Source organism: Rhea pennata, chromosome 4, assembly GCF_028389875.1.
Source record: "Rhea pennata isolate bPtePen1 chromosome 4, bPtePen1.pri, whole genome shotgun sequence".
NCBI classification, from domain to species: Eukaryota; Metazoa; Chordata; class Aves; order Rheiformes; family Rheidae; genus Rhea; species Rhea pennata.
This window is the reverse complement of record NC_084666.1, coordinates 28,271,341-28,285,816: the sequence shown is the minus strand read 5'-3', so window position 1 is coordinate 28,285,816 and position 14,476 is coordinate 28,271,341. Positions and strand designations below refer to the sequence as shown.

At 34.1% G+C, this 14,476-nt stretch overlaps 1 protein-coding gene across 15 annotated transcripts in view; it reads left to right on the top strand.

Annotated features, from left to right (window-relative positions):
- FRYL (FRY like transcription coactivator) overlaps nucleotides 1-14,476 on the top strand; it is a 182,935-nt gene that overhangs the window by 153,673 nt on the left and 14,786 nt on the right. For all 15 annotated transcript variants that reach the window (XM_062575536.1, XM_062575538.1, XM_062575537.1 and 12 more), the window contains 8 exons: nucleotides 124-285; nucleotides 579-653; nucleotides 2,184-2,360; nucleotides 4,862-5,065; nucleotides 5,989-6,159; nucleotides 8,298-8,551; nucleotides 10,227-10,434; nucleotides 12,225-12,374. In XM_062575536.1, the coding sequence (XP_062431520.1) occupies nucleotides 124-285; nucleotides 579-653; nucleotides 2,184-2,360; nucleotides 4,862-5,065; nucleotides 5,989-6,159; nucleotides 8,298-8,551; nucleotides 10,227-10,434; nucleotides 12,225-12,374 (1,401 nt within the window). The remainder of the gene's footprint in view (nucleotides 1-123; nucleotides 286-578; nucleotides 654-2,183; nucleotides 2,361-4,861; nucleotides 5,066-5,988; nucleotides 6,160-8,297; nucleotides 8,552-10,226; nucleotides 10,435-12,224; nucleotides 12,375-14,476) is intronic.

The following is a 14,476-nucleotide window of genomic DNA, read 5'->3' as shown; positions in this document are numbered from 1 at the left end:
ATGGAGTTCTGAATTATAACAAACCCATTGTATTTTATGTAATATTAATATTTCTAAAATTAAATACATAGTCTTTATTAAAACAGATTTGAATTCTAAGCAAGTATTTGTCTCCCGTGATAGACACCAATTATTGGGAATAAATATGGTGATCAACACAGCGCAGCTGGTAGAAATGGGAAGCCAAAAGTCATTGCTGTCACCCGGAGCACTTCTTCAACTTCATCAGGCTCCAATTCAAATGCATTAGTTCCTGTCAGCTGGAAGAGACCACAGCTATCTCAGGTACATTATGTGTCTTGGGCATAGTAAGCAAATAACGTAGGTAGTGTTTATGAATGTGCAATAAAAAATAAATGTAGAAATTTAATTTGAGGTATACATTGGGTCTTAATGAAACAGTAAGCTATACTGTTACATTATAAGCTAAAAGTTAGTGAAGAGAAAAAACTATAAAATTAGTTTTAGAGAACTAACTCTGCATATGAGATAACAACTTAAAAATTCAGACGTTTTATATTTTTACTTGGACCTCAAATAGGTGCTTTGCTATGTGTTATTTGTTGTGTATTTTTCAGAGAAGAACGAGGGAGAAGCTAATGAATGTGCTTTCTCTGTGTGGACCAGAGTCTGGGCTTCCCAAGAACCCCTCAGTAAGTGGTGGTGGTGTTTTGTTTTGTTTTCTAAATCCCAGTAATGAGAATGCTATCGTATTCAGGTATTGATGAAGTTATGAGAAAAGAAATTTTAATATTCTGGTTTTGATTTATTAATTCACAATCCAGCTAAAGAATTAGTAAGAGACGGAATAATCATGAATAATGAATTACTTTTATTCCTCAAGAAGTCCAGTGGGCACCATTATTCACTAGAGTGGATTCGGAAGTATACTTTTCAGTCAAAACCGAAGTACCTGCCTCTTATGAGATTATATCACTCTATAGGAGAAGACTGTATGTTGTAAAGCAAGGATACATTCATAGGGTTGATTCTTATTTTCATCTTAGGTAGATATGAAAACAAGATTTAAAAAATTATTTGTATTGAAACTCAAATCTCCCCTCTGTGAATTGAATTAGCTGACCTCTCGACAGCTCCTTGGATGTTACTGCTCAGAATAATCTTGAACTCTTTTTCTCAAGAAAAGATTTCACAGGAGGCAGGATTGCACTGCCACTCCAGAATAGTGTGTTGTGTCTTTTATGCTGCACATAAGAGTTTTTATTATTTTGCCTAGAGGAGGGCATTGAACTATGTCTCCTGTGTTCTAAGTAAGTTTCTAACCCTTTATAAAGAAGAGGTCTGGCTATGTTCTGGAGAGAAGTGGCTGTAATGGCTGACTATTTTAAGGATGTTGATACTGTATTGGAAATACCATTGAATATGACTGGTGGATCAGATGCCTTCAGACTAACAGGGATGTTAGGAATGTCTAACTATTGAGTAAAAATAGGGAGATTGACATTACTTCTGTATAAAGTACTGGAAAGACCACCATTACCGTGCTAAGCTTAATTGTGATGATGATATTTTAAGGGCTTTTAGAATAATATGAGCAGTCTGCTTATCATCTAGAGTATTGTTTTTGTTGTGACAAAGAAGTTCCTAGCTGGGCAAAAGTTTTGATGGGAGATGGCCCTTTAATCTACCAGAGGAGCATGTAATAAAATAAGATACCTGAAAGCTGAAGCTAAACAAATTTAGCAAATCTCAGATGGAAATGAAGAGCAAATTGTAATTTGTGAGATGATTAAACCTCAGAATTTTTATCACTGGAAGGCATCACTGAGTGGATTTTTAAAAGATGCACAGTACTTCCACAGAAATTGCTATGTGAAAATGATATGAATCTCATGAGGATGAGATTATTGTGATGGATTTTCTGATCTTAACATTGTGATTATGAAAATGAAAGTTCAGGAGTATAGTTTTTTGTATCTATTTGTACTTTTGCACCTCTTAGTTGTATAAGGAGAGAATGACATCACTAGTTAATGGATGTAGTTAGTCTGAAGTCCATCTAGCCTTGAAATAAGTTGCAGTCTGTGCCTGCCCTTGTATCATCATTTTATTTGTACATTCTAAGTTGCCACTATTGCTGTGAAACTGTGGGAAGCAGAATGGCTGGCTTTTGGAGATGCAGAAGTTGGAAGTTTTACTTCTGTTTTTGCCCTTATCTGCAGGTTGTGTTTTCTTCTAATGAAGATTTGGAGGTTGGAGACCAGCAAACTAGTCTTATTTCAACTACAGAAGAAGTGATTCAAGAGGAGGAAGTGCCCGTAGAAGACAATACCAGTGAACAACAATTTGGAGTTTTTAAAGACTTTGACTTTTTAGATGTTGAATTGGAAGATGCAGAGGTGAGACCTTGGGATTTCTTCTGTGTACTTCCATTTGAGAATGTTCTAAAAATTAGATTATGTTGGTGCAACTCTAAGGAATTGGCAACTCTCCTAACAAATCCGGTGGGGAAGAATTTATAACACGATTGGAATTAACTTGCATGATTAAAAAAAAAAATCTTATCAAAAACTTTACAATGTTAAAGGGAAGTTGTTGCAAATGGTTGGATTTTGGAGGGGGAAAAAAAAGTGAAGTGATGTCACAGTATAAGCCAGTGACAGGATGATCACCTGGGTACTTTGTAGTAGAAAAGTTAATTTTGGAACAATACTTTAAGGAAATGGCATAATCTTTGTTCCTGATATGTGTCTGCATTTCTAAAACATGAATAGTTATAAATTTTATGGTATACTGTCTCATTATATTAGATTATTTCACTCACTCTTCATAATTGCTTGCATTGTGACTTTTGCATTATGTCTAGTTTGTCATAGTTGTTATTGTTCCTCTGCTTCTCCTCTTGTCAAAAAGGAGGGGAAGTTTAAAAAAAAATAATAATATATTAAAAAATATTAAGCATTCCATTAACAATTCTTAATTATTTTGGATAAAGAAGAGGCTTCAGATCGGAATTTGAGAGAACTTAAAAATGACTGGGGAGAAGCAGAAATAGCTGAATACTCTGTAGTTTCTTTCACTTTTTGTTAGTCTATACAAAATACTGATTTAATCATGGAGACCTTTGTTGGTCATGAGTCAACAAACTATCAAAAAGAGTATCAGCCTATCTAAACTCTCAAATCTTTATCCTTCTCCTGAATTACCTAGCTCTTTCTACAGAATCTTGCTTTCTTCCATAATACTTTAGTTTTATCTCCTTTACTTCATGCTTCCTGTGTATTGCTTCACTTCTGCTAATATTTGCGTCTTTTAGGAAAATTAGAGGCTCATTTTGGTCTATTGCATACATGTGACTTCACCATAAACAGATACAATTTCCTATGTTAAATGTAAGTAGACAAACAGTTTAGAATCATCAAGACTCAGTAGTAAAGCATTAATACCTAGGCGGGACTTTACAGGTAGGACTCTAAAAACTGAAAACAATGCCAAACTTAGGTTAATTTTTACTTTTCTTTGCCTTATTATTTTAATAGCAGGTCAGAATGAAGACAATTTCTTTCTTGCTTATATGCAACATGAAGTGCTAAATTTGCAAATTAAAAAAAAAAAAAAAACCCGCAGAATGTACAAATTTAGGGCATCAATTTTAAATTGTGCACTTGCTGTAAATAGTTTTTCATCAAAAATATAGAATGTTTCTTGTTATTAACTATTAAATGTTAGCAGTATGATCTGTGGCTTTTTAATTAAAATCTGAGTAATATTCAGATTAAACTTAAGTATTGTATGTGCTTTTGCCCCACAGAAATAGAGCAGTTAGAGCAGTTTTGGAACCTAATACTTGCAAGTTTGGGACTTGATGCAGTATTGCAGTAACTGGCTGTACACTGGCAAAGGGAACCAATTAGGTTTTCAGTCTTCCTGGATATATTGATGAAGGTTGGCAAAGCACTTCAAATGCTTCATGTTGTACTCATGAATTTACAAATGGTGACTTAAGACACAGATTTTACTCGAGTTCCAAATATCCATCATACTAAGTATTCCAGCACTGAAGTATGAAAACAGAGAGGATCTAGTTGTTGATATGTAGGGTGATTTTTCATAAAACTGACACAGAATACCTGGTAGAATAGTAAATGAAGACATTAGTTTTTCTGCAACCTGAATAAAATTAATGTTGATGATGCTTTGTCAGTTGGATGTGGTCGCTTTAGATTCATGTATGTTAATTGAAGAATTTCACTGATGTTTGTTGAAACAGTTACTTTATGTGTCACACTAAAGAAAATGTACCATAAGCATGCTGATTTTGGTGTTTTGTCATCAGATTTATTTATTTTAAATAATTGATCTCCCATGAGAAAGGGAAAGTATATTAAATATTAGCTTTTTTGACCAAAGCGTTTTTTCAGAGCTTGAATCAGTCTTTTACTGCTGGCAAATCCTATGTAATAAAACGTTTTTCCCTGGTTCTAGAGTATCTTTAAGTGTTTGTCCTCGTTCTTTCTAATTATGTGTGTTTTCCTTTTTGCTAACCAGGAGCTGCAGGTAAGTTGCAGCCTGGTGCAATGGCTTGTTCATCTGTTGTTGTCTGTGGTGTGTTTGTACTTTCTAGTCAAATATATAAAATTATACTATAAGATTATATAGACTATATATTCAGCTACTTCCCAAGAAGATAATCAAAAGAATTATACTTCATTTGCCATATATTTTAATTTCTCTAAAAACATCATTTAACAAGGTGTTTAAAATTATAATAAAATTAAAGGGCTGATTGAAACTCTGTTCATAATACATTCAGCGTTTGTCTTCTGTGTTGCATTTGTGTATTAATTTTATTACGTTTAAATTCATATATATGTATGTGTGTAAACTTTTTTTATTACAGGGTGAAAGCATGGACAACTTCAACTGGGGGGTTCGTAGGCGTTCTCTTGACAGTATTGACAAAGGAGACACACCATCCCTTCAAGAATGTCAATACTCTGGTAGCACACCCAGCTTGAACTTGACTAACCAGGAAGATACTGATGAGTCTTCAGAAGAAGAAGCAGCGCTGACTGCAAGTCAAATACTCTCTCGTTCACAGATGGTAAGTCATTTTTCTGTGAAAGGTTCTGAGAACTTAAACTTTCACTGTCATTTTTAATGGCTAAGTGTGGCTGCTTGCTTCTTTCATCCAGAGAAACAGAGGCCTTGAATAGAACTAAACTAGTATGGTTACATCTTTTTCACAGTCATATCAGTGAAAGGAAAGAGTTACTCTACTAGGAGTACCTAATAGATTTATACTTCTAGTACAATGTTCATCGTTTTAGAATGTTGTATTAAAATTGGAATATTTGCTATTTTTGCTTAAATATAAATGTCAAATAGCATGTGCACATATAAAGTGTGTGTCTTGTGGATTCTTAGCTTTAAAAACCTAAAATAGTAAAGACATGAGCAGTAAGTGATCCCATTGGTCTCAGTCATTTTTTACCATTGAAATTGCTAAGTTAATTACACGTTTTGAAGCACTTATACATATAAATGAGGAAAGTCAATAAAGTTGCATATTCAGAAGTCTCCTTACATTGCAAAAAACAGAATTACAGGAAAAGTGATGAAGGAGAGGAAATGGGAAGCAATAGAGAGATGGTATGCCCCTTTTAAGACTTGAGGCAAAGTTTGAATTAGCATTGCCCGTATGCTGTTCATAAGAAAGAGCATAAGAAAGAGTTCAGTGTTTTCAGTCAAGCATTTTGGCAGAGCCAAGACTTCTGAAAACAATAGGGGAAATAATTTTCTATATATTAGGGATAATCTCAAACTTTGAAGAGAGGTTAAATGTTATAGAAATTGATTATGTTGCTTGCAGTGTTTTTAGTATAAAGTTGTTAAACTTGATATGTAAATAAATTCAAATAGCTAACTGTACTGAGACAACCTTTTTAGAATTAATGTGTTTTTCCCTATAATTTATACACTCAATGAACTATTATGAATATTGCATTTCTCTCTTTTCCATCTTAGTTAAACAGCGATTCTGCCATAGATGATACAATATCAGATCATGCTGGTTTATCACTTCAGTCTCAAGATTCCACTAGCAGTGTGGGAACAGAAGAGGTGCTTCAAATCAGAACTGAGACCCCAAGTTTGGAGGCTTCTCCTCTAGATAACTCTAGCAACCAGCTGCCTGAGGTGGGGAGAAATGTGGGCTGGTGCATGGCTGATTTGGGCTCCTTCTAGTGTTTTGTAGCAGCTTTTGCTTTCTTTTCGTCTGAATTTTCATCTGTTACACTGATTATTTGATTTGCTTTTAATATTTCTAACCTGTTGAAATGTTCTTACAAAATGTTTCCTCAGAATGAATACTACTTGTGATGGACTGAGGGAACTCACTACAGGTTAAAAATATTCTTGAAGGGCTGATAATGAGCATTTTTTGGTGCAGAATGAAATAGGCTAATTTTCCTTGATATAGTTAAAATCCTTCTTGAGCAATGTTTTCTTTCAAATACTTCATTTCCTTTTTTGCTTTCTTTGGGTTAATATAATTGGTGCTATGTGGGAATAAAACCTCAGGCCAGCTGTGTTAGCAGTTGGTTCAGTCAAATAATCCTTTAAAAAGGACCAAAGAAGCTAGTGGTATATTTTTTTGGAAAGACCTGTGTGGAGTGAGACAGATTTCAAGCTAATGGCTGCCTGGAAATTTGTGAGTACTTAAATTTCTTGGTTAATATTTTTTAAATCCTTGAATAACTTATAATAACAAAACTCAAATGAAACTATCTAATCTGTTACAGTTCCAATAATATTTAACAGTTACGGATAAAAACTCACTATGTTGGCGTTTTTCTTGAATTTGAAGTGACTTGGTCTAGGTGGACTTTTTATCCCTTCTTTGTTCTCTGCTCCTGGTAGAGTCTCAGCTATAACTCATTTTTGCATTTTCTTATTTATTCCCGAGACTGCCTTTATACTTAGATTCATTGTTCTTTTGTAGCTTCCTTTATGAGATCACTATACTTCTCATAAGCCAAGTGAAAACATTCGCCCAAAAAGGCTCTAATATTTTATTTAAAAACTTGAATAGAATTTGGAATTTAAACTGGACTGTAAATTAACTTAATGATTCAGCAGCATCCGGTAAAAAGCATTATATCAAAAGCAACAACTGATAAATTAATGAGATTTTCCTTTATCTGTAGAATGAAAAGATTTTGCCACTACAATTAAAAGTCGATATTTTTTTAAGTAAAGTCATGGAGATGGATGTGTGGCCTTGGTGGTGCAGCAGTCCACCCTGTATCATTCAAGATACAGGGCTGTAGCTGAAGACTATTGCAGTTTAGTTACATTATTAATGCTTATTCTATGGACCACAGAATGGAAATAGAGTGAATTGATATTGATATACTATACAATATAAAAGTAACACTACATATTTACTTCAAAGTGTATATCTAGGCAGTTCATGTAGTCCTCTAAACTAGTCTATTGACTGAATAACCACCATCTAAAAAACGCAAGATGGTAGCAAAGTGCTTACTATATATATAGCGTGTATGGGTCTGGAAGTATTTTTTGCAAACGCTCTTTATTTATAGTGCTTCACAGTGGACTTCTAAGCCAATTATGTCTTTAAAGTCTCAATGACAAGTTCATCATTTTTAGATGACTTTTTAAATTTTAAGTCTTACTTTTCTAAAGTGCTAGATTTCACAAGGAAAAAAATTCCCATGTGGTATCTTGAGTTTGTCCTCGAGCCCTTATATGATTTGTATTTTTTGGAGAATTTTAGACCTATAATCAAGTGACTGGCTCCTCCTAGCTGTGTGGAACTCTTATCAGACTGTGGAGCATTGTCTGGGAAAGGGTTTGGCTGTACAGATAGATGGCAAAATCAGAGCAATGCACAAAATGACAATAAATGCAAGTGCATATAAAAGCAATCTGTAACTGTGGTGTGTTCCAAGTTTTTGTGCCTGTTGGAATATGGGATTCTCTCAAAAACATATCTTTTCCTCTGTTATACTGTTACTCACGTATGCTTGAGAAACTTTTCAAAATAGAGATTAAAAAGATGATGAAATGTTCTGTAGTTGTTCCAGACCTCAGAGGCAAGCATGAGGAAGTTATTTTGGTCCATTCATGGAAAAGTAAAATGTGAAGGTCTAGATTGTGTTTATTTTGATCTAAAAATGCTGAATGATTAAAGTATAATTGGATATTTGCAAACAATTTTTTATAGAACTGTTACTCTACCTTAATAAAAAAAAATGATAAGAATACATAAGTTCCTGCAATAAAAGTAAGAAAGTATGCTTGATTTACAGGAAGGCAGTCCAGCAGTGAGGGATGAACAGGTTAGCACTGCTAGTGAAGACACAGGGTCATATGTACTACAAGAACAACAAGACTCTCTGATCTGTCACGAATCTCTCGAGTTGGAAGAGACTCCAGAAATGGCAGAGCCAGCAGCTCCTGAGAGCTATTGTGAATCTATCTGTGAAGAGGATGTCACTCTTGCTTTGAAAGAGTTAGATGAGAGATGTGAAGAAGAAGAAGCTGACTTCTCTGGTTTGTCGAGGTAAGATTACTACCAGTTCTAACTAACAGAAATTATCTATGCATGAATCAAACAAAATAGGCTTTCTTTTGGTGTTCAATAGAATAGAAGTGTGAAAAGAAGTTAGAGGGAATTCTGGAGCACTTCCTTTGCAGCCACCAGCCACAAGCAATACAACATGGAAAAGCCTTTGAACTGCTCTGAATTATGGCAGAAACTATTTTTGGCACACAAATAGCCCAGGACAAGAGAAAATGGTGATGTTTTCTCTGATCAAAATTGCTGTAGGATTCAGGGCAGAATCTGTTTATGTCTTCGAATTTGTCCAAGATCTGTTTTCATTTTTCAGAACCCCAAGTTCCATGAAGGTAACAGTCTAAGAAGGAGGGAGAATGATGAAAAAAAAAATAAAAATCATCCAAATAATATAATGGTTCGTAGGCTTGTTTGTGGTTAAAACTTGTTCAGAAATTTGGATTAGTTTAGATTTGGGGTTAGTGTATATTCCATCAGAGAGATCATTTAAGGAATCCTTTACAGAAAAAGGCACAAGAGGAGCTGTAGATGAACAAGCAGGTATGAATGGAGAATTTGAAAATGAAAAGGTTCTACTGGGACAGGAATGAGAAAGTTGAATCTTGTAATCCCATATAAAAGGTACTGTAATGTGCCTTGCAAGAATTAAAGACTGGTACCAATTAATAGTGATTATTTCCTGTCATGCAACTTAAAGTCCCTTACACTTCTATTTAAACTAAGCAAAGAAACAAAAAACCTCCATACCTGTAGCCTTGAGAGTGACATAGGTGACTGATTATAGGGTTAGTGCACTAAATACGAAGTATCCAAAAATGTTTCTGAAGCTTTGTTTACGGATATTATGCAAAAAGATTTGCGTCCTAGATTTTAGAAGCAGTGTGTTACTAAATAAATGTACCCCAAAAGAGCATCCCCACGATAGTGTTATGAATGACTCTCTGTCTGAGACATGTCTTGTTCGAGACATACCTAGTGTTTCTGTGAATGAGAAGTGGTTGTTAGGGAGAAAAGTTTAAGAATGTTTTAACATCTATATTTAGAACCTCTTCCCACATATTTTTGCTGCACAATTAGAAGAAGAATTGTAAAAATGTATCATTGCTTGTAATGTAGAAAATTTTAACAATTAAGTTAATGGTTGTAAGTAGTAGTATTGATGAATGACTGCAGAATGCTCTTTGAATAAAGGCCTGTTAAATTGATTTCCCATAAAAGTGAAAGTGCTGCAATCTATCTCCATTCACTTATGGATATTAATTAAGACAGTTTTAGAATATTGTTGCGGTGCAAAAGAGCGTTTTCCTTTCTCTTACGGAAAGCTGGAATTTGTTACTCACATTGGTATTAGTGGAATGTGCATTTAGATTATTAAGAATTCAAGGAACTGAATTTAGTTCAGTTATTTGGGGCAATAAATGCATAGAAATACCATGTTTTTAAAAACTTTGAGGATATTTGAGGATATGAGTAACTTCTATATCGTAGTAGCAAGTCTTGGATTTTTTTTTTTTTTACTCTTTCCTTGATTCATAGTCACTTTAGTTGATTATTTATCTATTTTACAAAACACAGTTCTATCTAGGGTTTTTTTGTTACTAAAACAATTTTTTACTTAAAATCTGTGGATAAGTTAATTTCTGTTGCTTCTTATTTATAGCCAAGATGAGGAAGAACAGGATGGTTTCCCAGAAGTACAGACTTCTCCACCTCCATCACCATTTCTTTCTGCCATATTGGCAGCTTTCCAGCCAGTGCCATATGATGATGAAGAGGAAGCTTGGCGTTGCCATGTCAATCAAATGCTGTCAGATACAGATGGATCTTGTGCTGTTTATACTTTTCATGTTTTCTCAAGATTGTTTCAGGTCAGTGAGTTGCCAATGCCTAGCTGTCTGAAATACTTTACTCCTGCTTTCAAAACTATTCTTCCTCTCCATAATTGCAAAATCTGTAAGATTATGGTAACAAGAATCCTTTGAAAGTAAATGAGAAGAAGACTTAAAAAAAAAATCATTCGAAGAACCTTATCATCATCATTCATAATTTTTCCATAGAATATTTACTGTATTCATTGTCTAGAAGAGATTGTGCTCAGAAAATAAATTAGCTTTTCACTATTTCTTATAACCTCTTAGTTCAAGTGGTGCCCCTTCTTTTATTTTCTGAATCTCACTCAAACTCTGTGCTGATTACAGAATTAATGATTTCCTCCTGGGCTTTTTTGTGGGATTCATTATTACTGGATCACAGCATGACAAATGTTAATGAATTTCTCTAGCATATCTTTGTGAAAAAGGGAGATTTTTTTGAGAGAAAGAATTGAAACCCCAGGAGATCCATTAAAGCCAGAAGTTACAAATGGCTCTCTTGATTTATATTTACCTCAGAGATCTGGTATCCAACATCAAATACCTATGGCTTGTGTTTTCTGACTCCCTCCCACTTATGTTTAGGGGATTTTTTTTGTGTGTGTGTATGTTTAGCCTTTTCCATGTTCAAAGTGGTACCACTCAGATGTACATTATTCATTATAACTTCTTATGGGATAGGAGAAGTACAATTGTTCCGTTTTATATACAGGCAGCCTGCTTTGGAAAGAGACAAACAGTGAGCCAACAGCAGATTCAGTACTACAAACCAAGACCTTCTGACTCCAGTCCTTTCTTAATCATCCAATAGTAATTTTGCCTAGTGTTTTGTATACCATAATATAATTTTCACCTCGGTGAAATACTCACTTCAGGTTCTACCAGACTATCACACATTTTATGTATGGGAAGATTTAGGGCTAGTACCATGAAGTACTTGATGTGTGAAGAATTAGTACCCTAGATTACCCACAGAATAGCTTGCTTGTGCATCTATATCTATTTCTTTAGTTAAATCAAATATTTTGCCACAGTTCTGTGAATTCCTGTTGCTGCAAATCTTTGTCTTTTTGCTTTATACAGCCATCTGGGTTTTGTTTCTCTGCATTATGCCAAAGCTTAATTTCAATTGCTTTTTGCACATTCATTCAGTTTCTGAAGATGGTGAAAAGGGAATATTGCAGAGATAGCTGTTCATATTCACTTGTGTTCATTAAAGAGGGAGCTAATAAGTAAGGTAAAGCCTCTGGGGAGGCCTTGTTTGACCAGAGACATATCATTTTTATATAGTTTTATTCTATAGATAACATTCTAGGATTATATAGCAATGTAAAGTGTAGCATGAGATTAAGCATACAGTCTACATAATCATACATGAGGTATATAGGATTGATATTTGAAGAAAGTGAAAAATCCTGCAGTTGGTAGTTGTGGAGGCAAGTTGTATCTTGACTTGTAAAATTCTGAATGTATAATTCTCTGGAATACAAACATTTTAAAATGAATGGAACTACTGTCTATATGACATAAATTAATCAAAATATTGTGATGCTAAAGGCAGAGATGTGAAAGGAATAACTGCCTTCATACGTAGGTGGGGTTTTTTTTTTGTTCTGCTTTCTGAACTAGCTTTTTATAAATGTATGTAATAAAATATGTATTAATTTGTGTTTCTGTAATTTAATGATAGAAGAATATGCTGTCATGATGGTAAGTTGCCCAGAAATCCTTAATCTGAAAGGAGAGGTTGTAATGTAAAATAAATGATTCTGATTTTTGCATTCTAGACCATTCAAAGAAAGTTTGTGGCTATAACAAATGATTCCGTCAGCTTTCTTGGTGAGAGTCTACAGCGAATTGGAACAAAATTTAAAAGTTCACTGAAAGTTATGATGTTATGTTCAGAATGTCCGACAGTCTTTGTGGATGCAGAAACGGTAAAAATCTCATTAATTTAATATTGCAACATCTGTTTAGTTAAACATTTTTACGTAAAATACAACATAATCTTTTAACATTTGGAAAACAATGCTGAGGAAGATTTTCAAAGGTTTGAATAAAATATGTTAATTTTATTTTTGCCTTTTAAAAAGTTGCTGTCTAACTTGTCACTAACTGAAACGTTATCTAAATAATTTCTGGATTAAAAAAAAAAGCTTTTTAAAAGCAAAACCAGAAAGAAATTTAAAGAGTAGGTTACCACTCTTAGTTATAAACATTAGAGAACACAAGTATGAAGTGTATCTTCTCCAAAAATAATCTGCAGGTTTTACAATAAACATATATGTGTGTGTGTGTACATATACATATGTGGGTGTATATATATATCTCTACACACGTATATATGTATATATGTGCATATATTTATTTATTTATTTGGACAAAGAGCTTAAAGAGAGGAAGACTACTTATCTAATAGTAACTTTGCCTTTTTTTAATTGTGTTGTCTGGGTACACATTCCATGATGCATGAGAAAAGCATTCTAACTCCAAATATACAGTGAACGTTTTGAATTGTTCATTATTTTGCAGGTTGAAATCTTAGGTTAAAATAAATGTTGATGTGAGAATGTCAACTCAGTGCTTACTAGTGCCAGTCAAAAAAGGCAATGTTAGAGTAATTAAGGAAAGATACAACAAAGTAAAAATTACCATTAAGCTAATGTACAAATCCTTGATACACGTACATTCTGAATTTTGTGGGCAATTTTGGTCCACCTCTCTCAAAGAAAATACAGTTGAACTGGAAAAAGTTCGAAGAAGGATCACAAATACTATGAGATATTTTGAATGGCTTCCACGTAAGAAATTATGTATAGGCTAGGTTTTTGTCAGCTATTTGGGAGAGAAATCTGATAGATGTCCTTAAATGTTTTGAATAAAGAGATAGGAATCTCTAGATTCCTAGAGAAAAGAGATAGGAATTATTGATTTACTGTCTTATTTGATGCTGCAAGGGATCAAGTTAAGCTAGTGGCTAACAAAACATACAAAACCAATGCTAGGTGATCCTTCATGTGATACATGCTTAAGCTGTGAAACTCCATCCTCTTTGTACACAGTGGGCTCAGTAGCTGAACAAATGCATGAAAGAAATAGCCCTGAACAGAATTTTTTTTTTTTTTTTTTTTTTTGAATGTGCTTGTTTACAGAGGCTAAGAATGTGTTCTGGAGTAAATGCATCACTATACGCTTGCCCTGTTTTGCCTTTCCTTAGGCAAATGCTATTAGACATTGTCAGAGATGGATCTTTGGTCTGTGTGAGACTATTCTTCTGTCTTGCCTTTTTCCATGTTACTAAGGGGCAATTCTGCTCTTCATGTGCTCACTTTGGAATATAGGAAATAAAAAAACTTCATATGGACAATACATTTCAAGGGACCTACTTATAATCTTTTTGTTTAACTTATGCCACTTTAAAAGCAGTGTAAACTAATTGGAAAAAGAAATTTCCTTGGGAATAAGAAGCTGCAAGAAGAGTTATACCAATGTAGCTAGAACAATATGTGCACAGAACACTATATATTTGTGCGTGTGTGACTGTGTGTAGGTATACACACACACACAGGAACATACAGTGTTCTATGTATGTTCTTTATATGTATGTTTGTGTATATATACACATACTCTGCACACATAACTGCAGTTATATTGGCAAATATTGTTGTAGACAAATCTGTCCTCTACAAATAATTTAATTGAAATGGACCTACTTGATTATCAGATTAGTTCTTATTAACTAAGAATGGCTTACCGCGAATAACGTTGGTGCATGTGATGTTTACTCAGGCATGCAAGACTTTCACTATCTGCCTTAGGATGAAAATGGGAATTTTAACATGTCTGTCCAGTTTGGGCAAGTGGACTAATCTAAATGAAAAACTATGAAGCTTTGGAATTTTTCTTCTATTATGTGTTTATACTACTACTCAGCAGCCCTATTCAACAAAACTGAATGATTTTGGTGATGTCATATCATTTGTGTTTGCTAGTGCCCAATGCCAGACAGGTCTGGAGGATAGAATTACAGAAGTGAGGG